Here is a 24,319-nt window from a genome sequence, read left to right as displayed (position 1 = left end):
ACAGAGAAAGCACAAGCAGGGGGAGGGGCAGAGGAAGAGGGAGAAGAAGGCTCCCCATGCAGGGCTCAATCTCAGGGCCCCATTAAGCAATGGCATTGGCATTAGTCACAACTGGACTCATTACAAATGATGCTATGGTTCAGTTTGTTATAATCCTACTGAAAGCATGAAAAGAAAGCAAGACGCAGGCGAGGAGATGAGGCAGTCTACTAAAAAAGAACAGAACCATCAACTCAAGATTTAGAGGACAAAAAATTACTCCAAGTTGTAAATTTCAAAATCTGTTGCATTGTATGGAAAAAGTTCTGTTGGCAAATAATAGATGCTTCTTCTCCTTATCTGTGGGATAGGTTTCTCTTGCCAGTGAGTTTGCTCTTCCATTTTAGTTACAAAAACAATAGCGGCCTATTATTTTTCTGGCAGACGAAAGGCACTGGCTTTGGAGTCAGCAAGGCATAGTACATCCTACTAGGGCATCCTTGGGGGAGTTCACTCAAACCATCAAAGCTTCCATTTACTCATCTAACTTTTTAGGGCCACTGTGATCATTCAATAAAATAATGAAGATGCTGCTCTAGAGTAGGCAGCACAGGAAGGACACATGGGCAATATAGACACAATTATTTTTCTTTTGCCATTTATTTGGGTTTTGTTTTAACTTTGTCATATGGGAAAGTTTTACCCATACACCAAAGGGAACAAACGAGTATAATGAACCACCTAGCTATCTCCTCACATACTTTTTTTGGCGGGTGGGGGAGAGGCTGGAAACTTATTTTAAAGGAAATACCAGACATCTCATCATTCCACCCAACAAGAAAGATATTACAATGACAGTGTCTTCAGGGTAGGGTACAATCTGATTCCCTGTTTAGAGAGAGTTCTGCCACTAATATTGGCCTAACATATCCAATAAGAAAATGCATAAACTGAGGCAGGGAGTAAAGTGCCATGACAGGTAGAAAATGAAGCCAAAATTTTCACTGTCACCTGACATTTCCTTGGAATATACTCACTCTTGGTCACTATGGTGAAGACCAAGCTCTACTTTTAGAAAAAATTAAAATGGCAATCCACTTTTGGCTTCCTAAAAAAAATTCATATTAACCAAATGGAACTACAGAGTAAGTTCCAAAAAGCACCTATCAAGTGCTTCCTAGATAAAGTCTGTCCTCTAGGAATTTGTAGTATAAAATGGTTCTTGAAAGACAGACAAGATATGGAGAAGTTCTGTTAAAAATAGTCAAACACATAGAAAATGATGGAGATAAATTTACCTCTGTAAAGAATATAGGTAGGGCAGCGGGAGAGAAGGGGCATAGGTATACAGTCAGAAGGTTTTTCAAAAGGGCTCCTGAATATTCCACGTCCAGATGCCCTGGGAGACAGAGACTTTGCTGACAATAATTCCCTGTCTAAAGAGCCCCAGGGGCTTTGAACAGTCTTGCTTCTTTCATGTGGAACGTTTCCAAGCCCCTACAAGCTGGTGATAAAGAACGCAGGAGAGCTAGTAGGGAGAGGAGGGAGGGAGATTGGGGAAGCGCGCCGGAAAGGTAAAGAGTGTGCAGCTTGGTCCGGGAAGCGGGTAGAATCAAGTCAATAGAACTGGCCTTGATAAAAAAGGATACTTCTCTCTTAGTGAGGGGGAAGGGGAGAAATGGAAGGCAAGGAATGGAAGTTTTTGGAATGGAGAGAGGTTGAGAAGACCTTAATGTCCTAAATAAAACAGAAGATCAAAGTATCTGCGGGGAACAAAGGGAACAAGGAGAGGATGGGGATTATGAGAAAAGTCTGTCTCTAACATGGACAAACCCGTTTCAGTGTTGCCTCCAAAAATAAAACTAAACTAAACAAAAATCTTCCCTACCCCTTACTATTCCCTTAGATCCGGCCCCGCCATCATTCTCTATCCACAAACGTCTCAAGAGTAAAGTTTGCCCAAGCACTCCTGGACATGAGCAATCTGATATCAACACTCACCGTTCCTTTGAAAATGCACCTTTTAAATGCCACCTCGATAAATAGCTTGTTCTCAGTTTTTATCCTCCCACTTTTCAGCAACACTGAGAACTATGTCTTCTTCCTGAGAGTCTCTCCTGCATGGCATCCATGGCACGTCGTGGTTCTCATCTGTCTTCCTTTCTCTTTATCCATGTCTTCTGCTGCTCTTTGGCCCGTTCTTTTCTCTCTCCCCACCCTTGAGGCAGGGTGTTTGCTAAGGGTCTGTCTTTGGACTTGACTTTTTTCTTCTATTCTGCATCCCTACAGTCTCCTCAGATGAGTGCCATGTTTGTTTCTCTATATCCGTGCTGTTGTTAGAGTAGCCACGGGCCACGTGTGGCTATTTAAATTTAAATTATTATTAAATATAATTTAAAATTCATTTCTTCAGCCATATTAGCCATATATCAAATGTTTACAAGCCACATGTGGCTAGTGGCTCTCATACAGGACAGCACAGATAGAGAACATTTCCTTCTTTATAGGAAGTTCCTTTGGACACCACAGGTCTAGATCGCACCCCTCCCCTGAGGTAAGATCTTCCGCCCTGGCAGTATTCTACCTGACAACTCTCCTAGAAGTCCTTCCAGAATCACAAATTCATTGTCCATCAAATCCTACTCCATTTAACATATATTTCTCATAATAGTTTTCTGTATAAGCTCTAGTTTTACTTTAAAAAGTCTCCATGTAATAAGACCACATGTCCAAGTAATTAGGAAATATTTACATAAGTAAATTGGATAGTTAGGTATAATTTTGCCCACTAAAGTCATAGAGATCGTTTTCCTTAAGAAAAATATAAACTACAGCCATGTAGGGGGGAAATCGCCATCTTCTACATAGTATCTATATAGTATTTTCCCATGTTTAGAGTGTCATAAAATAATAAATGGATTTATTTATGGGGCATTTTCTCTATTATATCTCAATAAAACCAAGGTTTTCCCCTATAGTGTCAGTGAGTACACTATTCTCACTGTAAAGAAATCAACTTTCTGATTCTATTAGGAGCACTAAAAATATTCCGCCTGAACAATGAAAATCAGACACCAATGCTCTTTGCCAAAAGACTGACGATGCTCCTGGACACATGAGATTCTGAAGCATCGCCTTCAACAAAGAATCAGATCTGGTCCTGATTTTAATCAGAAAGCAACCTGTCTCTTTGCTGCCTCCTAAACTTAGCAAAGACATACCATTCTCAGCATGCTGACCATTTTGGTGGTGTGAGGTTTCACTGGGCAGCCTCACTCAGGGTGACCTCAGCCTGAGGTAAAGATGGAGTGTATTAAGTGCAGGTGAGTCATCAATTTAAAAAGCCATACAGAGTAACTAAAAGCTTCATTCTTTAGAAGTACAGAGATTCCACAGAAGGCCTTCCCATGTGATAAATGGAACTCACTTAGGAAAAGAAAAAACATCTCTAAAGAAAGAAGTGATAAATGGTACCCCTGTAGGATAAGCCTATTGTGCTTGGTTTCACCAGGTAATTCCATCTGAACTGATTATCACCATCCCCAATGGAGTTATGACATCTCCTGCTAATGATGACAGAAAAGCAGAATCATAGTTTTGTAGTGGGATTTTAATTGTAAATATTCAGGACCATTACTGTTAATTCAATAGCATTGTGTATACTGTGATACTTAAACTTTCTCTATATAGTTCAAAGACATTAAAAAATTAATCTTATGGGCGCCTGGGTGGCTCAGTCTGTTAAGCGTCTGCCTTCGGCTCAGGTCATGATCCCAGGGTCCTGGGATCGAGCCCCACATCGGGCTTCTCTCTCTCCCCCGTGCTTGTGCTCTCTCTTCTATCTCTGTCTTTCTCTCTCAAATAAATAAATAAAATCTTTAAAAAAATGAAATAAAATAAAATAAAACCTTAAAAAAATAAAAATAAAAAATTAATCTTATGACTGCCTCATAGGGCATATAGATATTAAAACATTCCAAGACTACTCCTCAGTTACCAATAAGCTAACAATGATATGCCTAGCCCTTTTCTAGGTACAGTGAGGCATATGAAAGAAGCAGAAGACACAACCCCTTCCCTCAAGTTGTTTCAGACAACAGAGATAAGTAAGTACATAAAACACTTACAGAATGTGTGTTTATGGAATGCTTTGATTCACACTTATACCAAAACAAGGTGGGATTTCAGGACAGGAAAAAGACAAATGTTGGGGAGCAATTATTTGGAAAAGTCTTCAGAGAAGAGTAAGCCTTCAGTGGTCCCTAAAAGAAATATTGGGGTGGGGGGTTGGAGGAGGAATGAATAGGCAGAACCCAGAGGATTTTTATGGCAGTGAAAATACTCTATATACTATGACAACAGTGGGTACATGTCACTACATTTTTTCCAAACTCATAAAGTACAACACCAAGAGTGAACCCTAGGGACGCCTGGGTGGCTCAGTCGTTAAGCGTCTGCCTTCAGTTCAGGTCATGATCCCAGGGTCCTGGGATCGAGCCCCATGTCAGGCTCCCCGCTCGGTGGGGAGCCTGCTTCTCCCTCTGCCTCGGCCTGCAGCTCCCCTTGTTTGTGCTCACTCTTTCTCTGTCAAATAAATAAATACAATCTTTATTAAAAAAAAAAGAGTGAACCCTAATGTAAACTATAAACTTTGGGTGATTATGATGTGTCAGCGTAGGTTCATAATTGTAACAAATGTACCACTCTGGTGGGGGATGTTGATAATAGGAGAGGCTATGCCTGTGTGGGGGCAGTGAAGTTTATGGGAAATCTCTATACCTTCCTCTCAGTTTTGCTGTCATCCTAAAACTGTTCTTAAAAAATAAAGTCTCTAATAATAAAAGAGAAAAGACATATTAACTAGTACATGAGGGAAGTACAGTTTGGAGCAAGGACAAATACATGTCCTGAATCTTCCCAGAAAGCCCCAGTTTTTGTCTTGTAATTACTCTCAAGGCGGGAGAAATATAAAGAAAGATAAAAAGAAGAAAAAAAAAAAACACTGTGATGGGGATAGTGTTTGAGATATTGTGTGCAAGTGTGTGTCAGGTTGGGGAAGGATGTAGAGACTTCCTGACTGGATAACAACAGTCATGTCAAGGAACATCAAAAATGAACAGCAATAGGAGCACTGGGTATTATATGCAAACAATGAACCATGGAACACTACATCAAAAACTAATGATGTAATGTATAGTGATTAACATAACTAATAAAATACAATTTAAAAAAATGAACAGCAATAGCTAAGAGGGAGTCAGTTAGTAAATAGCTTCTGCAGACCAGTCTGATCAATGTAGCTATCAATCTGATAGGGTCTCAAGGCCTCCCGTAAATTCCTAAGCAACAGAATGACATGATCAGAGAAACACTTGAGAAAAAGTAGGCTGGCAGCACCAAAGTGTTGAGATCCTAGCCCCCAGCTCTCATATTTACTGTGATACAGACATGCTCTTCACTCTAAATCCTGCCAGCAGCCTGGGAGGTTTCAACATTCTTGTGGGCGATTTAGCCACTATCCTAACTTTACTAATCCTTGATCTCATGAATTCTGATTGCCTTCGCTTCCACTCCCAGGCCCGTACATTAGTTAACACTGCACCACACAGAAAACTTAGAGGCAAATAGCCCAACTTCAAGTCCCTCCAGCCTTCTCATGCCTGGCCTCCCACTGACCTGCTCATCCCTCACCATATCTCTTCCTTGCTGGCTATTGTCTCACCGACTTTCTTCCACTTCTGTTCTTCCACTGCATCTACTTACACAACAGCAACCCTAGATTCAGTGCTGTAAAATCTATCTCCCCATTTACACGCAGGCTTCTGAACACACCAGTGGCACTGCAGACACATGGCTTCTGCTGGTGAAATCCTAAACTTCACTAATTAATGCTCCCATTTGTCCACAATCACCTTCCTCTAACGCGCCCCCCAGCAGTGATATGGCATGTACATAATTATCCTTAAGGCCACCACCTAGGGGGCACCGGGGTATCTCGGTTGTTTGAGCATCTGACTCTTGATTTCGGCTCAGGTGATGATCTCAGTGTCCTGGGATCGAGCCCCACGTTAGGCTCTGTGCTCAGTGGGGATTTGGCTTGAGGATTCTCCCTCTCCCTCTCCCTGTGCCCCTTCCCCCACTTGTGCACATGCACACACGCACATGCGCTCTCTCTCAAATCTTTAAAAAACAAATATAAATAAAAAAAAAACAAATATAAATAATAAAAACCTTCCATTGACCTGAGTTTCCCGCTAGCTACTATCCTGTCTTTCTTCTACTTTTTTATCCACAGTTATCCATCTAATAACATCTATATTAGCTAAGTGTAGTAATCACAACAACCCTAGAAAGTAGGAAGTGTATCTATTATACGGACAGGGAATAAACTGAGGCCCAAAGTCAACACTAATAAGGTCAACTGCCAAAACTTTTGGATTCTACAACATTCCCTCATTGGACTTGGACTTCACACTGTTCCAACCTTCTATTTTTTAATAAGCGCATGTTTTACTTAAGCCCAAAAGTAGCAAAAAGCAACATAGTGTTTTCAAAGCAGGAGGTCAACAAATATACACTAAGAGTTTACTCTGCCAGACAAATAATTTATAGTCATGCTAAAGAAAAGGGAAATTTGGCTTCTTTGACTATGTCCAAAAAAAAAAAAAAAAAACCCAAAATCTAATTAACTTTTACCAAAAAATAAAAATAAAAACGATTTTCTAAATTCCTAGATTTTCAACAGAACATGTTATTCTGTTTGTTTAACTTGACTTTTCAAACCACTGAAAATAGGTTTAAACTCACTGAAACTGCTCTGGCAAATGTTCCCCATAACCTACAGATCCACAAACCCAAAGAACACCCTTCAGTCATATCCAACTGAAGCTTTCTGCTGATTTGACATAATCTCTCTCTTCTTGACAATCTTGACTCCCTTGGCTTCTGCATCACTCCACTCTCCCGGGATCCTCATTCCTTTTGACTGTTTTTATTCATATGTCTTATCTGTAAACATATTGTACATCAGATTCAGGTGTAGTTTTATCTCTGCCAAATACTTCTCCACTGAAGCAAGACTATTTACTGATGAATATAACCTATACTTTCCCACCCACTCTATGTTTGAATCTGTTTGTGTTGGTCCCTACACTCATTTCTACTTGTCTAAAACCCACCAATTATTCATGATCTAATTCTTTAGTAAAGGTTTTGCTCATCTCCTGAGATTTTCATAATCTTTCTCTCCTTTGTGCTCCCATAATTTGCATTGCAACTACCCTATAGAATATTCATTCTTGCATATTCTCATTTATCCTACAAGGTCAGGAGCTCTTTCTTCACCATGACTGCTGAAGTACCCAGTGCCTAAAACCATGCTTAGCACATAGTAGGACCTCATCAAATTTTAGCTATGAGTATTATTATTCATCATCTTTGCATTCTTCAGACCTCTAGCACAGTAATGTTTCTTAAATATTGTAAAATCAATTTAGAACTAATTAATTAGTGCCCTAAGAATGAATGAAATCTCTTAGTAAGAAAGGAGAGCAGGTAGAAGGCTCACCTACAGTAGGTGGTAGAGAGGTAAAGTGCGAAGTCGGCTTGGGACTCTCTCCCTCTCCCTCTGCCCGTCCCCCCCCAAATAAATGAATGAATATTTTTTTAAAAAGAGAGAGAAGAAAATGGCTAGGAACTGCAAAAGGAGAGAATAGAGGAAACTTCTAGTAATCCACAGGGTCATGTTATCTATTTTGTAAGTATCTGAAATATAACATCTTCTTCTGCCAGTTACATGGGACAAGGGTAGATTTTTCAACATGTGGATGATCCTGTCTCTGACTCAGCCTGACAAACACCAAAGCCAAATGGAATGGTGGTGCATTATCTAGTCGTGTTAGCTAGATTTCCCTGGGCCTCCTTTCGCATGGGTAAAAGAGAACTAACTATAAGGACAAAGGGAAAGAATGATGAAAATTTTTTAGAGGTTGATTTTTTTTAAATGTATTCAAGTGGATATATCAAGAGGATTCACTATACAAAATAGCTAAATATTTTTTTGTATCAAGAAGAATTAATTGGTATACTGTTTTTGAATCATTTTACAAGAATGGCCTTCTGCCAAGTTTTCTGTGTTATGGCTTTTTGATGTGAGTAGCATTTCCTTCGAACTTTTGTTGTTTTTAGTACAGCCAAATCAACTGGCTTCTTTAAAGTGCTATTTTTGGACAAATACAAGGGAAAATTAATCATGGTGCCCAAGTGATAGTCTGGGTATACTATTTCATTATTTTCAGTTTAGTCTGGGAAATATGTAACCAGTTTTTCACCCAGAGTAAAAATGTTCCAATTTATTAGAAAGTTCTTGTTATTGGAAGTGTCAATGACAGAAGAATCATAATGGAAACCATCCCAGCTACTTCCATGCAGGCAATGCTGGCCAGCCATTGTGCTAAAATGACAGGCCTGAATCGGCTAAGGTGTGGCTTGAAAGCTCTGGAAGATGTCCCTCTCTTAGACAAAGGTCATGACACCACCAGTTCCTAGACAAGACTCTTTAAAATGCAAAAATCCCTGAGAATGGCAAATCCATGACTAATACATATCCTCTAAAGTTGCACTTCAAGAGTTTACTCTGTTTTGGACTGGCAAGCAAAACAGCAAATTTGCAGATTTTGCAAAGAGCCAATGCTAACATAAAGGCCATGCTGTTTTAATGTTGGCTCAACAAATTCCTATAGATCACACAACAGATTCCTAAGGTGGCAGGTCATTGGTACCAGAAAACACATCATTGTTTATAATGTCCAAAACCCTGGATATGGAGGTAGAGATAATAAGAGAGATCAAAAACGAGTCTGAGAAAGGGAAAATTGACATGGAAAGCTCAAGTGAACTCTCGTCTCCTCCTTGTCCCCCAAGTCATTTCCCCGGTACATCTCCTACAGGCAGACTTGATCTCAGTCTATCTCCCCAATATTACAAGCCCTTTTTTCTTTGTGTCACGCTACTTCTTTTAACCAGCAGTTCCAGTCTCCCCAAGGCTAAGCTGCTGCAAAACTCCAGGGCACAACCCTCATAGGGTAGTGAATATGAAGCCCCCCAAAGTTGTGTGGGGCCCAGCCTGTGACCATGTGGCACCCCTGCCCTCCACCGTGTTTCTCACTATCCAGATCACACCAAACTTCAAGACTCAGATCATACACTTCTACCGCCTGGATGTGAAAGAAACCTTCCGCAATTTCTCTAACCTAAAAAATGGTTTTGGCCCCGGAGTTCACACTAGGAGTCTACTTGAAAGAAATTCTCAAATGAAGAAGAAATACAGAGGTCCTGGATCTTACCCTTGAACATCCCCGAGTGTAAATAACCTAATGAGAGGGACATTGAACTGAGAGACAGGGAATTTGGATCTAGAGCAAATGTTAACTAAACTGCTGTGCAACCTTGGGAAAGTCACATAATTTATCAGAGTGTCATTTTACATTTGTAATATAAAGGAGGTGGATAAGACACCTCAAAGATGCTTGTCGGCCCCAATATTTCATATAACCTTGGAACACTAGCTCCAGAGGAAGGGTATTTGAGTCACATACAGCCACCCCATAAAGGGAGGTAATCAGTGGTCTCTGAAGGTCTGGGAGACAAGTCACTAAATGTTCATAAATGTCAAGCCAAATGGCATACAGGCCTTACCTCTCGAGGCATATCCTCGCCTCTCTTCACAGCACTAGATCTTTACATAGATTTTTTTCACATCTCTAGTCTGGCAAACCTGGCACACAGCTGCCACATTTTCACCAGCCCACTCATAGTTGCTAAAGCCAACTGCCTCCCACACTTAGCTACAGCACACACACCCTCTCACGTGAGAATGCTAATAAAGGACAGGTTTCTGCTACAAAAACATAGATCTAAGCTCCAAATACAGGAACACTCTTATTTTAAACAAACCTATGACACAATCTGCATTTATAAGTACATACACTTATGTGGATGCATATAAATAAATGGGTGGATGGATGATTTGCTTTGCAAATGAATTTACCATGAAATTTCTTAAAATACCAGGTCCTTCATTTCTCTTTTCCTTCACTGCCTCCTCCACAAATATCTTACACTTTCTTACTTATTTATTGCTACTCAGGAATATATCTATTGTGTAAGGTAAGGTATCCAGTATTTATAAAGTTTAATAGAGAGCAAAATGCATGTCTTTGGCGCCTTCTGGCTATTTTCCTTAATGTTCTGGGTATGTGGCCTTATATTTTGCATGCCTTGGCTCTGAAACTGTATCTGGCAATATCATGAGTATAAAAGTCACATGAATCTTAAATACCTTCCAGAGTCCACCATGATATAATAGCCTTCTACAGAAATTAAAATCTGGAAGAGCCACAGGCTTCACACAAGCCACCATACTTGGAGAGAAGGGAGCTGATGGCCTTGCTTTGTGAAAACTTTCATGACAACTGTGTACCTTCCACTCAGGTTAGTACCTGTCAACTGAGGGCAGCTTAAAAAGTTAGACTAATATATTCTGCCTCCTTACACAATAAATGTTAATAGACAAAACATTAACCACCTTTCTGAGAGTGGTGAAGCTATTTCTAGTAATGGTGGAACTCTGGAAAATTTCATCTTTTGCTGTGAAATGCAAATGTGATTTTTCTCAGCCCATAAATGGTAAGCTCAATCATGTTTATTTGTTTAAAATTTGAGTTTTGTATGTTTTCTATTTCTCTTTTCCCCAGGGATTTCCTTATCTGTATGCACACACAGATGAGAACAGGAACAGATCAGGCTAGCCCACCCTAGGTTAGGGTAGATTGCAAATAATATTTCTGATGCTAACAGCAGCAAACAAAGGTTTCATCTCATGTGATTATTTGCATTCCCCTCGAGGCTCAGGCAAGCTAAGAGCCTAACAAAAACAAAAAGGAAAATAGCAACTTCACTCTTAAGTCATACTCTTTCCCAAAAAGAAAAAAGTTATTTTCCCCCACTTTCAGAAACACCATTGTCCAGAGCTCAGAAACTCAAAAGAATCCCAACTTCCCCTTGGATCCCTAAAAACAAACACTTAATGGGGGACCTGGTTCATGGAAGCTACAGAAGGATGGTGAGGATGGCAGTGGAAAGAGCACTGGACCAAGACTCAGGAAACCTAAGGTGAGATCTGGACACAACCCACATTTTTTGTTGATATCAAATGAGATAATAGATTTGAAAATGTTTTGTGAAAATATTACATCTTCACAATACAATGCTCTGCTTATTTGTGTGCATCTCAACTTGTAGGAAATTAAAGCTGAAAGTTAAGAAAAATGAAAGAAAGAGTAAGGCTGCTCTAAACAAAGCTTTCTGTATTTTCCCCTCTCTTTGTCTCTCCCTCTATTTCTTTATGTCCCTTTTACTCTACCTTTTAGAAGGAGGCAAAAGTAACCATTGATCTCAACTCTGTGCTCTAATAATTACGACTTTTCTATGGTTTTCAACCACAGCCAATGGCTAAATTAGATAACCTCACTGATTACTAAGCACAGGAGCCTGGGTTAAATTATTGCCAAAGTCATATCATGAAGAAACTTTCTGCTTCTAGAGAAGCTTGAAGTTGGAATCAGCATCTATTCTTTATTCATTCATTCATTCAACACATACTTATTCAGTACAAACTTATAGCAGGGATTTAGAAATTAACAAGAAAAATATAACCCCTTTCCCCATGAAGTTCACAATCCAGTGAGGGAGATAGATTCATAGTCTCTCATTTTATAGCTTAGGAACTAGAGACAAATAGTTGAGAAAATTGGACTCTACCTGCAACTCTCCTTCCATTATACTGAGTAGCTGTATAAGGTCTTCTTTGGATAACTCCAAGGATTTCTTATTTTTTCGTTCACTTTCTCCAGATGATTTTAGGTGTCGTTTCACAGTCCCTGAGGCCATGACATCATCCTCCTTTCTGTTTGATTTGTTTTTCTTTTTTGCATCTTCTGAGAGACTTTTATCATCAGCATTGCTGATGATAGAGGACTTGGGGCAGGAGATATGCCCATTGGATGAACTTTCACCACCCTGATTTCGGGATCTCATTCCCACCTACAATACATGAAAAAAGATAACAGTTGTTACTACCACTGAAGTTATTTGTCTAACTACTTAGAAACTTTTAGCAGCTTCACAGCATCACCAATAAAGAAATACCGAAAGATCAGTCCTAGTTAGCTTCCTTATAGCTTTAATGAAGGTCATTAAAATCTGCAGGAAAATGCTTTGATGGTCTTCAGGAAAAAGTGAAAATGTGATTCTAACCTGATAAACATCTCAAACCAAATGACTAAGGTCAACACCAAGAGTTCTAAGTCATGTAAATGGTGTGTATCTTTGATATACTGGGATAATGGGCTATAAATGGTACTTTTACCTATGTGGCCTCCCACCCCCAAACATCACCCAAGTCTAATAATGAGAAAAACATCAGACAGACCCTACTTGAAAGACAGTCTACAAAATTGCTGACCAGTAATCTTTAAAGCTACCAAGGTCATCAAAAACACAGAATATCTGAAAATTGTCACAGCCAAGAGAAACCTAAGGACACATGACAGTTAAATGCAATATGGCATCCTAGGTGGGATTTTGGAATAGAAAAAAGACAGTATGAAGAAAAACTGAGAAAATATGAATAAAATGTGTGCTTTAGTCAATAATAATGTATCAATATTTGTTCATAAATTATAACAAATGTACCATACTAATGTAAGCTATTAACTATAGAAGAAACTGGGTGTGGTATATATTGGAACCCTAGGTATTATGTTTGCAATAATTCTATGAATCAAAAGCTGTTGTAAAATAAAAAAATTATTTAAAAAAATGATTCTAAATTAAGCCTATCAGAAAATTCAAACATCTGCGGCACCTGGGTGACTCAGTTGGTTAAGCATCTGACTCTTGGTTTTGGCACAGGTCATGATCTCAGGGTCATGAGGCTGAGCCCCGTGTTGGGCTCCATGCTCAAGGCGGAGTCTACTTGAGATTCTCTCCCTCTCCCTTTGCCTCTTTTTCCCCTCACTTGTGCACTCTTTCTCTCTCAAATAAATAAATAAATAAATAAATAAATAAATAAATAAATAAATAAAATCTTAAAAAGAAAAGAAAATTCAAACATCAAACCTTGCCAGGAACCAGTTGGAAGTCACAATGTACAGAAAAATCCACATAGGGTGGAGAGGGCTTCAAATGGAGAGAGGAAAAGGGAAACTCAAAGGGAAGAGGGTGGTGTTGTTTTTAGTAATGTGGAATTTTGTTTTTCTGTAACCTCTTTTTCAAAATGGGGGCAGGGTGGTGTGTTTTGTTTTGTTTTATGTCAGTCATTTACAGTAATAAGATTAAGAGCACAAAGAATTGGGGAAAACAGATCAATTTCAAAATCAAAAATATTTTAAATATTTTAAGGTAAAATAAAGAAAAAAGACAAAGCAGCGAATAATTTATCTCGTGGGGAACACATTTGGGTCTTTCCATCATGAATGCTTTACAGATTCTCTGTCAATCTCTGAGCAGAAGAACTTGACCAACAGGTATATTACAAACAAACAACCTGAACTCAAACCCTAAGACTCAAAGTGCAAGAAAGAGAGTTCTAATTTCCTGGGGGCTGTACTACAAAATTTGCCTAAACTCTTAAATATAGTAGCTTAGAACATGGGATTATTTAAAACTCACAGTATAAATAGTCCTTCCCCTGAACAGCTAAGCAGCAAGATTTTCATTACTCATTCCAGATAAAATAGAAAGACTTGTTTTCTGAAAGTAAATTTCCTTTATGAACCCAACCATACTTAAGAAACCAAGGAAAGCTTTTCAAAATACTAGGTTTATAATAGAAAAATAAATACAGTGTGATGTTTCCTTTCAGATAGTGCATATTCAATTCTTCCAACCAATCTTTAAATCTACATTCATGCTCCTTTTTTGAACTGAACTCTTATAACCAAATGGACCCTTTTGTGTGTGTGTGAACTTTCTTCAGCACCCTAATTTTGAACAATATAAACTGAAAAAGTGATGCTTAACACTGGCACCCTATTTTCTGGTTCACTCAGTGATTAGTTCTCGAAATTTTAGAGCATCTTTTCTGCTTCCTTGGTGAAGAAAGAATAGATGTGTCTTTGTAATGGAAGCCAGAGCACTTCAGAGCAGACCTACTATACTTTATCAGTTTGTTGTGGGCGGAGAGGGCTGACTTAAGCCCCAGTCAAAAAAAAAAAAAAAAAAAAGCGATGAATAGAAAGTTTTGAAGGGGAGTAAAATATGCTCTTTTGGCATATTGATTATTTAAGAAATAATAGACACAGGTGAAGTTCTGAAAACTGAGTAGAAATTACCCTTTGGTATGAAACATTAAATTTATAAGGGAAATCTCCATTTGTAAGGGTGTCTTCTTCTTCGTACCAGGAAGAAAAGAATGACTAAATTTCTGGAACCTCTTCTTAGCAGAGAAGGTAAGGACTTAAATCTGCCCAACACTTTACTCTACTGCGCTTTTCCTGGTAACCTCCCACAATTGACTCCCTACCCCAACATCTTCTATTGTGTTTAGCTGAAGATGATATTAAGGTGATGGGTTGAACCATTTCTGAGAATTCCTCTCTCATGTATAGAAGAGGTATACATGTTTTAAACTTGTTTGTTTTTCTCCTGTTAATTTGTCTTTTTTTGCAGGGGGTGTCTCAGCCAAGAATCTAGAAAGGTAGAAGGAAAACTTTTTCCTCCCCAACAATTTCAAATTTAACTCTTGAATTTTACACATCATAATTAAGACATGGGCTCCCCAAACTGAATTGTGACTCCCTACAACTCCATGCCTTTTTACCTGAAATAATTTTCTCTATAAGATCTTAAGGCTCTTTGGGATGGTGCATCAAATATTGATTTGACAACTTCAATTTAGATCATGCATTAATAAAAATTCTAGACAATAGTAAGGTGGTAATGTTTTAAACTTAGTCATACATGGCCTTAATCATATACAATATTTGTATTTGACTGTAGCATGTGTTTGTGTAATATTTCCCTGGACTTTTTATATCTTTTATAGAATCTTCAGCATTTAGGTATTCCTAAATTAGAAAAATGCCTAACTAACTATGTTATGTGCATTTACTCAACCGTATTTACAAACACACAGAGGGGTGCCTGGGTGGCTCATTCGTTAAGTGTCTGCCTTCGGCTCAGGTCATGATCTCAGGATCCTGAGATGGAGCCCCGCATCAGGCTCCCTGCTCCGCGGGAAGCCTGCTTCTCCCTCTCCCACTCCCCCTGCTTCTGTTCCCTCTCTCCTGCCTCTCTCTCTCTCTGTCAAATAAATAAATAAAATCTTAAAAAAAAAACACACACACAGAAAGTGTCATTTAATTAGTGCAACTCTTTTTATAGTAGTACTTTCTAAAATTTTCAGTCTGATGCATTTTTAGGTAAATTTTATTGTAGTATTAATAGCTTTTGTGGAATTAATGGAATTATATTAGTTAATTAGTATTGATTATAGAATTAATTGATTACAGAATTAATTACTTTCACAGAAAAAACATATTTTATTTATTTTTTTTTAAAGATTTTATTTATTTATTCATGAGAGACAGAGAGAGAGAGAGAGAGAAGCAGAGGGAGAAGCAGGCTCCCAAGGAGCTGGGAGCCCAATGTGGGACTCGATCCCAGGACCCCGGGATCATGACCCGAGCCGAAGGCAGACGCTTAACCATCTGAGCCACCCAGGCGCCCAGAAAAAACATATTTTAGAATTATCTAATTATTTTATATCACTAATCAGCTCAAAAGCTTCAGTTCCCTATTCTCTTCCATGTTATTTCACTTTGATAAAAACATCTCATGTGCTAGACCATGATGTTAATTCTGTCTTAGGAAATATTTTTTCTCCATAACACTGAAATTTCACATTAATTGCTTTTCCTTTGACATGTGCTCGTGGATTTTAGTACTTTCTTGGTGATCCAAATAGGGTCTACTATCTTTATCTCCACAACAAAGTCAGCAATCAGCGCCTTTTCTATCTCAGCAATGTAAAAGTACTCAGAGATCACAAACTAGCCAAAAAATGTTTTAGGAAGGAAGTAGACACCATATACGAAAGTGAAAGACATATTCTCAATAGTGTAATCAAATGTGCCATCAATAATGTCCACTTTATTTATTTATTTATTTATTTATTTTTAAAGTTTATTTTTTTTTAGTAATCTTTACACCCAACGTGGGTCTCAAATTTTCAACCCCAAGATCAGGGGTCACATGCTCCTCAGACTGAGCCAGCCAGCACCCCAGTAATGTCCACTTTAAACTACTTTATTTTGGGGGTGCCTGGGTGGTTCACTCTGTTAAGTGTCTGCCTTCAGCTTAGGTCATGATCCCAGGGTTCTGGGATCGAGCCCTGCATCAGGCTACCTGCTCAGTGGAGAGTCTACTTCTCCCTCCTCCCTCCCTCCCTCTCTCTCTCTCTCTCTCTCTCTCTCACTCACTCTCTTTCTCTCACTCACTCTCTCTCTCTCTCAAGTAAATTAATCTAAAATCTTTTAAAAAATAAACTACTTTATTTTGAAGGAAGAAAATATCAAGACAATAATGACTTCCATGTATCACATTTAATGACAGCCATACTCTTCCTTATTCGAATAGCTATCAACAGTTTCTTTTTTTCTTAATTTTTTATTTAAATTCAATTTAATTAACATATATTATTAGTTTCAGAGGTACAATTTAGTGATTCATCAGTTGCATACAACACCCAGTGCTCATTCCATCAACTGCCTCCTTAATGCCCATCACCCAATTACTCCATCCCTCCACCCACCTCCCCTCCAGCAACCCTCAGTTTGTTTCCTATAGTTAAGAGTCTCTTATGATTTACCTCCCTTTCTGATTTCATCTTATTTTATTTTTCCTGCCCCTCTCCTATGTTCATCTGTTTTGTTTCTTAAATGCCACATATGAGTGAAATCATATGGTATTTGCCTTTCTCTAACTGACTTATTTCACTAGCATAATAAATACACTCTAGCTCTATCCACATCATTGCAAATGGCAAGATTTCATTCTTTTTGATGGCTGAGTAATATTCCATTACACACACACACACACACACACACACACACACACACACACACACCACATCTTCTTTATCCATTCATCTGTTGATAGATATCTGGGCTCTTTCCATAGTTTGGCTATTGTGGACATTGCTGCTATAAACATTAGGGTTCATGTGCCCCTTTGAATCACTAAGTTTGTATCCTTTGGATAAATACCTAGTAGTGCAATTCCTGGCTCATAGAGTAGCTCTATTTTTAACTTTCTGAGGACACTTCATACTGTTTTCCAGAATGGCTGCCTCACACACTGTTTCTTAAGTGCTACACAGTGTGCTAAGCATTTTACATACAGCATCTCATCTAAATTAATATTCACATCAACCTTATTATTCTCAGTTTTACAGATATGGCCACTGAGGTTGAAAGACATTAAATATCTTTTTTCTGGATCACACAACTACTCCTAGTGAATAGAAGAGCTAGGATTTGAACCCAGGTCTGATTCCAAATACCTACTCACTATATGGCTTTCCTCTAAGTTCTTAAACGCATGCAAATTGGAAGGGGTAAGGGAATACCCTGTAAATCAGATGATTCAGAAAAATTTACAAATCTTTACTAAGGTAATGTTTTTCACTTCATACTACAGAATTGGAGAAATCCATCTTTCTCCACAGACATTCATGCAAAACTCACACAGCAATTAAAATTAGGTTGCTAAGCAAAATACTTTTGCCAAAATCATTAACCTGATGCAGAACTTGTAAAATGATGAATCACTTTTAAATCATCCCAAGAAGCAACATGGCTAAATATTAAGGATACATGTTATGAAAACAGGATGTGAAGTCTGAACAGGGACCATCTGTGTTAAAAGTCCCAGAGTTGAACAATAGTAAACATTTAATCAGTTGGCCAAATCCTGTCCATTGTGTTTACAGAGTATCAGGCAGGTAACAAAAAAGGCATCGGGTACTCTGTAGGCTTCTTAATAGTTGAGTTGATTTCATGGCTGCAGGGTTGGGACATGCAGATAACAAAATTTCTGAAAGAAGCCAAAAATACCTTTGCTCTACCCCAGCATATACCCTTTGAAGAAAGTTCTCCTTGAGACAAAGGTATAAATAAACTGAAAATTCACACCAGATTTGTAACCACACCACTCTCTCTCTCTCTCTTTTTTTTTTTTTTTTGAATCACTGTTATTTGGGACACAAATTCCTCTTTTTAATAAGTAAATAATCCTAACATAGTTCAAGAAGTAGACTTACTTTTCCGTTCATAGTAATTAGTCAGCAATAGTTTGCATGGAATTTGCTGACTAGGGTGTGAAGAAAAGAAATACAAAATGGTATTCCAAATCTCCCTCTTTTATCTATGGCCATCCCTCCTCTTCAGGCCCCCCCTCCCCCCCCCCCCCCGCATATATTGGGCAATCACCAGAGCATACCGTCAGATGAATAATATCCTAGGAATCAGAAAATGTTTATAAAGACTTTGAGCCATTTATGCTGAACCAACAAGCATTTCTAGAGCTTTTGAACAAGGAAAAGGAAAAAGACAAAGAAAAGGTCTACAGCAATGAAATACCCACTCTAGTGCCCACCTTCATTAGCTTCTGCAAATGTTGACCTTGACTATCCCCCTTCCCTTTTCTCACTCTTGCTCTCGCCTGCTTTCAGATTTATCTTTTCGTGTTATGATTCAATTTTGGCCACAAGACTCCCCATCCCTACCACCAAAAGAAACGTTTTCTGCATAAATTAGGTTTTGGAATATTTCCTATGATTCTCATGGATCCAGCCTCTGTTTCTGGTTATATTTTATCTATATACTTTTCTAAGAACCTACCTAAGGCAGAGGGTGAGATGTCACAATAATTTTACTTATATAATTTCTATTTTTAAATGACTTTATAGAATTATAAGGAAAAATTATAGTACATAGTAAAAAGGAAAGCACATAATTACAGAAAAGCCTACTTTTTACAGTGTGGCCTGGCAGAAGGCCTGCTGCAAGTGAGGCTTCCAGAACATTAGCATGGAACTGTCCTGGTTCTTTCTGTTGGACTTAAATGACAATACCCAAAGCTCCCCAAACTAAAGGCAAAAGAAAACATCTGTTCTAGTTTTATGTGAATTTTAAAACATGAAAAAATCAAATAGTTTATTCTCTATTGATGCCAGATTATTCCCTCTGCGTATCTTATTTACTTGGTGAAGTCTAATTATAAAGAGCCCAACTCATAAAATGTTCAAACACTTCTCATGAGATTATCATTCATTCTAATGGTGCAGACTGTTCAGAAGTGTTCCTATGTTTACTGTTAAATTTTCTTTACAATTTTCTTTCACTTTCTTCATCCTATTTATGAAACAAGCCATGTTAAATGATTTTTCACTGCTCATTATCCACACTCATAAAATCTTCAGAATAACATTCTATTAGGACAGATCTATCCAGACCAAATGAAAATTCTTCTAAATAATTCCACAAAATGTTAGAATTCAAGAAAGGGGATTGTCTTGAGGTCATTGCAGAGATGTTGTAATCGAGAGTTTAAGGAAAATATTATAACTGCGGCAAAATAGAAAAATATTATTCTACCCTAGCCCCAAACCATGGTGAAATATTTTATAAAGTTCTGCTTAATATTCTTCAAGGAAGATAAAAGCAGACCTGGAAAAAGTTCCCAGAAAAAAAAAAATAATGAAAGAATAGATCAGGGAACTGCCATGAAATAAAAAATCTTTTAAAATAGGATAACTGAAAAAAATTATAAAATAAAACAGGATACCTGAGTCTAAATGTACAGTTTGAGGGTTTTAAAACTTTGAATGTAAAATAGGGTGACCTCTCTTAGCAACTGTCAGTTTACCTCTTTATACTCACTTCTAGCATTTATAACAGGGTTTGGGGTTTGTTATTGTTCTTTTTACTTCCTTCACAGAAATAAGGCTACTGTCAATCATATAAAAGAGAAAAGCATTTATCTAGACATATACTGTTTTATAAAGAAACGATGACATAATGACATATCACTTTTTTCTCGCATTTTCAACTTTAATGACTCATTCTTAAACCTCAAATACATTTTAAATATTTTCATATTTATAATACTTTATTATTGTAATTCTGATGTCACTATTCTTCTAGACATAGTATATAATACATAGTCATTGATTACAAAGAAAGAGTAAGGCCTGAAATTTAAGTGATTAAGACAACTCTTCAGCTTTCTGGTTAATTTTACTTATATCCTTTCTACTTGGGCACTACAATTCTTTCAAACGTTCTAACAGTAACTGTGGCCTCTAAAAAATGTTACCATTTAGTTTAATCAAAATTGCTAAACGTTGGCTGGGACACAAATTGGTTGTGTTGGTTTTATCATGTGACAAAGAGAACACCTCAGGAAAATTACCAGACCCCTGCTTAGCTGGACCCAGAATTCCTTCCTGTATCTCATCACTCCTGAAAACGTCCAGCCCCAGAATTGTAGAAGAATCAGTTCTTTCCCTTCCCCTAACAAACATCTATCTGTAGCCAGAATGACAAATACCTTAGACTCTATGTCAGCAGTCTATATTTGATGAATTATTCTTAGATATTACCTCTATTCACAGTAATAATAGCTGTCATTTACTAAAGAGCTCATTATGCTCTCAGCATTGGGGTAAGTATCTGACATATGTAGTATCATTTCATGAAATCCTGATACCAATCCATAAAGCAGGTACTATAATTCTTCCTCTTACAAAAATAAGGAAAATGAGGTTTAGAGAGATTTAGACATTTGCCCAAAATAATATGGCCAGTGCCTTGGAAAGCCTGAGATAGAATGCAAGCTTGTTTGGATCTCCATGTGCAAGGGGAAATCCGAATGGGGGCTTTTCCCACCGTATCAGAACTACTGCAACACAAATGAATTCATAGCCACCCTTTTATGGGACCAAAATAAGTTTAGTCTCAGGGGATAGCATCCACCAAATAGTCTCCAACAATAATAATTAATTCAGAATCCCACTGTTCCAGCAGATATTTTTCTCTAATGTCTTCTGCTTTTGTGATACATTCTTCTTCTAAGACCACACTCTCTCACTCTCTTCCCTTATCACTCCCCTTATGTTGCCTTTCTACTTCTCCGTGCTTGAGGTTTTCAACAAAGCTGAAGAGGAACTTTGCCCTTGCAGTGTTGACTTCTAATTTTTTTCTTTGAATTTTTTATTGTTTTGTTAATCACCACACATTACATCATTAGTTTTTGATGTAGTGTTCCATGATTCATTATTTGCGTATAATACCCAGTGCTCCACACAGAACGTGCCCTCTTTAATACCCATCACCAGGCTGACCCATCCCCCCACCCCCCTCCCCTCTAGAACCCTCAGTTTGTTATTCAGAGTCCATCATCTCTCATGGTTCGTCTCCCCTTCCAATTTCCCCCCCTTCATTCTTCCCCTCCTGCTATCATCTTCTTTTTTTAAATTTTTCTTAATATATATTGCATTATTTGTTTCAGAGGTACAGGTCTGTGATTCAACAGTCTTGCACAATTCACAGCGCTCGCCATAGCACATACCCTTCCCAATGTCTATCACCCAGCCACCCCATCCCTCCCACCCAACCCGCACTTCAGCAACCCTCAGTTTGTTTCCTGAGATTAAGAATTCCTCATATCAGTGAGGTCATATGATACATGTCTTTCTCTTATTGACTTATTTCACAGAGCATCGACAGATGAATGGATAAAGAAGATGTGGTATATATATATATATATATATACAATGGAATATTATGCAGCCATCAAAAGGAATGAGATCTTGCCACTTCTAACTTTTTGAATTGAAAAAGTAACTAAGACTCCAGAAACATGACAATTGTTATACAACTGGATGTGAACTGAAAAGATTTTTTAAATTGGGCAAATTAAGAAAAATTCTAGTTTGCTCAGTAGCTGATTGCTTTAAGCCAACTGTACAAATTTTCTGTTAGAAAAGTAATGTCTTTCTGCAGCAAATATTCTTAAATAATTTTATTGCATTTTCAAGAAATGTGAGGCAAATCACAACTGCTGGTCAATGTCAACAAGATGGGTTAACGAGAAGAAAGACACGCTGTGGTTTGGATATTAACTGCTTCATGCTACCAAGGGGGAAGATGAACTACTGCGTGGATCACCCCATTTGTGTGCCTCTGATGACTTCATGTGTTCTAAGTGCCTACACACACGTCAGTTGTATTCAGGTGTCTTTTAAATTCCTTTTCTTTTCAATCTCTAGGCCATTTCTTAACATTAAAGTCAGTTATAATGAAGGGAGTCATGGGTTGTGTCTGTTTTTAACTCTTCCTGACTTCTGTCTTTTCTAATTATCCCTGAACACCCCTTGTCTTGGGTTAGATCAGAGCACAGGCAGCCTAAATTGAAAACAGAGCACAGCTACTTTATAAACCAAGCGAGGAAAAAAGCAAAAATTCTATGAGTGCAACAGAAGCCACATGATTGTCATAGATGTTTATCTGATGTTTAAAGACTCTTATCAGTCTAATACTGTGTGAAGAGGCTGTGGATTTTATACCAATCAACCAGTCTTCATAAACTTAGTTGCTATGTGAATGCAAAGCCTGGCAAAAAGAGTAAATAGATAGAACTTTGTGATTAGCTAATTAAGATGCATCAGGAATTTAATTTATCTAAAATGTCATGTTACCATAATACAGAAGTTTCAAACACAGTGTGTAGGCAGGAAGTACGTAAGAAAATGAGTCGCCACTTTTGGAATCTTTTTTTCAAACACATAATGGCCCCAAACCACTTCTTTTTTCTCCACCGTCCAGCCACGCTACCTCAGCATACCCCTAACCCTACAGTGGACCTTAAGGTGTCCTGTGACCTCATACATCCTTAGCATTAGTTTTCCTAACATGTTGAATCCTCCTGGAGATGTTTGCCATTAATTTAAGGCCTTAAGAAAGCCATGTCCCCACTGTTAACCTCACATTCACTTATTCTGTGATCCTGGACAAGTTACTTAACCTCTCCAGCCGGTAGCTTTCCCATCTGTACAATGAGGATAATAATGCCTGTTCCACCCATTGCGTATATGTGAAATCATAATGCCTGTTCTACTCCATATGTATGGGAAAATATTTACTAGCAGTAGTAAGGCAGGAAGCATTCATCTGTGGCAGATTCACTACCGAGGTCATCAAACACCTCTCAACACCCCCATAAAGGTACCACCAGAGACAGACACTTTACTTTCAACTGTGATCATCTAGCACAGGAGTCGACAACTTTCAGTGTAAAAGGGTAACTATTAAATATCTGTGGTTCCGCAGGTCATGTGGTCTCTGCAGCATCTACTCAACTCAGCCACAGCAGAGGTGAGTAGATGCAGCAGATGGGTGTGGCCAGATTCGACCCCTCGCCCCTAGTTTGCCAACCCTGATTTAGACTGTGTCACAATTATAATTAGTAGGTGCATTTAAACTGGGAGAAACAGAAATGGTTTCTGCCACTCCCCACTCCCTCCCCCAGTTTACAGAAATGAGAAAAATGGCTAAAAATAAACGAGAAGAAAAAAAGGACAGAAAAGATCATGTAGTAGCTATACCATCTGCCCACCTATCCTCTTCTTTGCTTCCAGATAATTCGAAGGAGGGCATGAATATAAAAAAGGTTCCTTCACAAAGTTTGAGGAACCTAAGGTGGAAGAACCTGATAAGCTACAATTTGAGAGTAGGATTCCCACTGGCATTAGTCATGCCATAGGATTTGCAGACAGACTATAGAGACTCAGCAGCATGCGTCTGTGCAAAGGGGGTGATGGAGACTGATGCCCACTACGTATATGATACACAAGGGGTGAGTGTCTAGCAACGGTGGGAGGTATTTGGAGAGACAGCTGGCATGCTTCTAGAAGAGTTACCAAGGCAGAGGGCTTCAAAGCACGCCACCCAGAGTGGGGATGAAACCGAAGGTGCAGGGAATCTGCAGCACCCGTGAGAATATGGTAGGCTTTCTAACACAACAGGGGAGACAGGGCACTTCCCAGAAAGAGCCATAGCCAGGCTGGGAGATGACAAGAGGACATATAGGTAAAATGGCTTTATAGGCATGTGACCCATACAGTTGCAGAGAGCCCTGCCCTCAGTTTAATGCTCTGCTCTTGCTATCTTGAAACCCTTCATTATTTTTTGAACTAGAGACCCCACATTTCCCTTAT

The 24,319-nt window shown here is 38.4% G+C and overlaps 1 protein-coding gene across 5 annotated transcripts in view; it reads right to left on the bottom strand.

Annotated features, from left to right (window-relative positions):
- FILIP1 (filamin A interacting protein 1) overlaps positions 1 to 24,319 on the bottom strand; it is a 203,254-nt gene that overhangs the window by 98,693 nt on the left and 80,242 nt on the right. For all 5 annotated transcript variants that reach the window (XM_027603576.2, XM_027603572.1, XM_027603573.1 and 2 more), the window contains one exon: positions 11,800 to 12,081. In XM_027603576.2, coding sequence (XP_027459377.1) covers positions 11,800 to 12,081 — 282 coding nt within the window. The remainder of the gene's footprint in view (positions 1 to 11,799; positions 12,082 to 24,319) is intronic.

The sequence above is a fragment of the Zalophus californianus genome, chromosome 7 (assembly GCF_009762305.2).
Source record: "Zalophus californianus isolate mZalCal1 chromosome 7, mZalCal1.pri.v2, whole genome shotgun sequence".
NCBI lineage: Eukaryota > Metazoa > Chordata > Mammalia > Carnivora > Otariidae > Zalophus > Zalophus californianus.
Note: the sequence above shows the minus strand (reverse complement) of the source record. Positions and strands in the feature narration are given on the sequence as shown.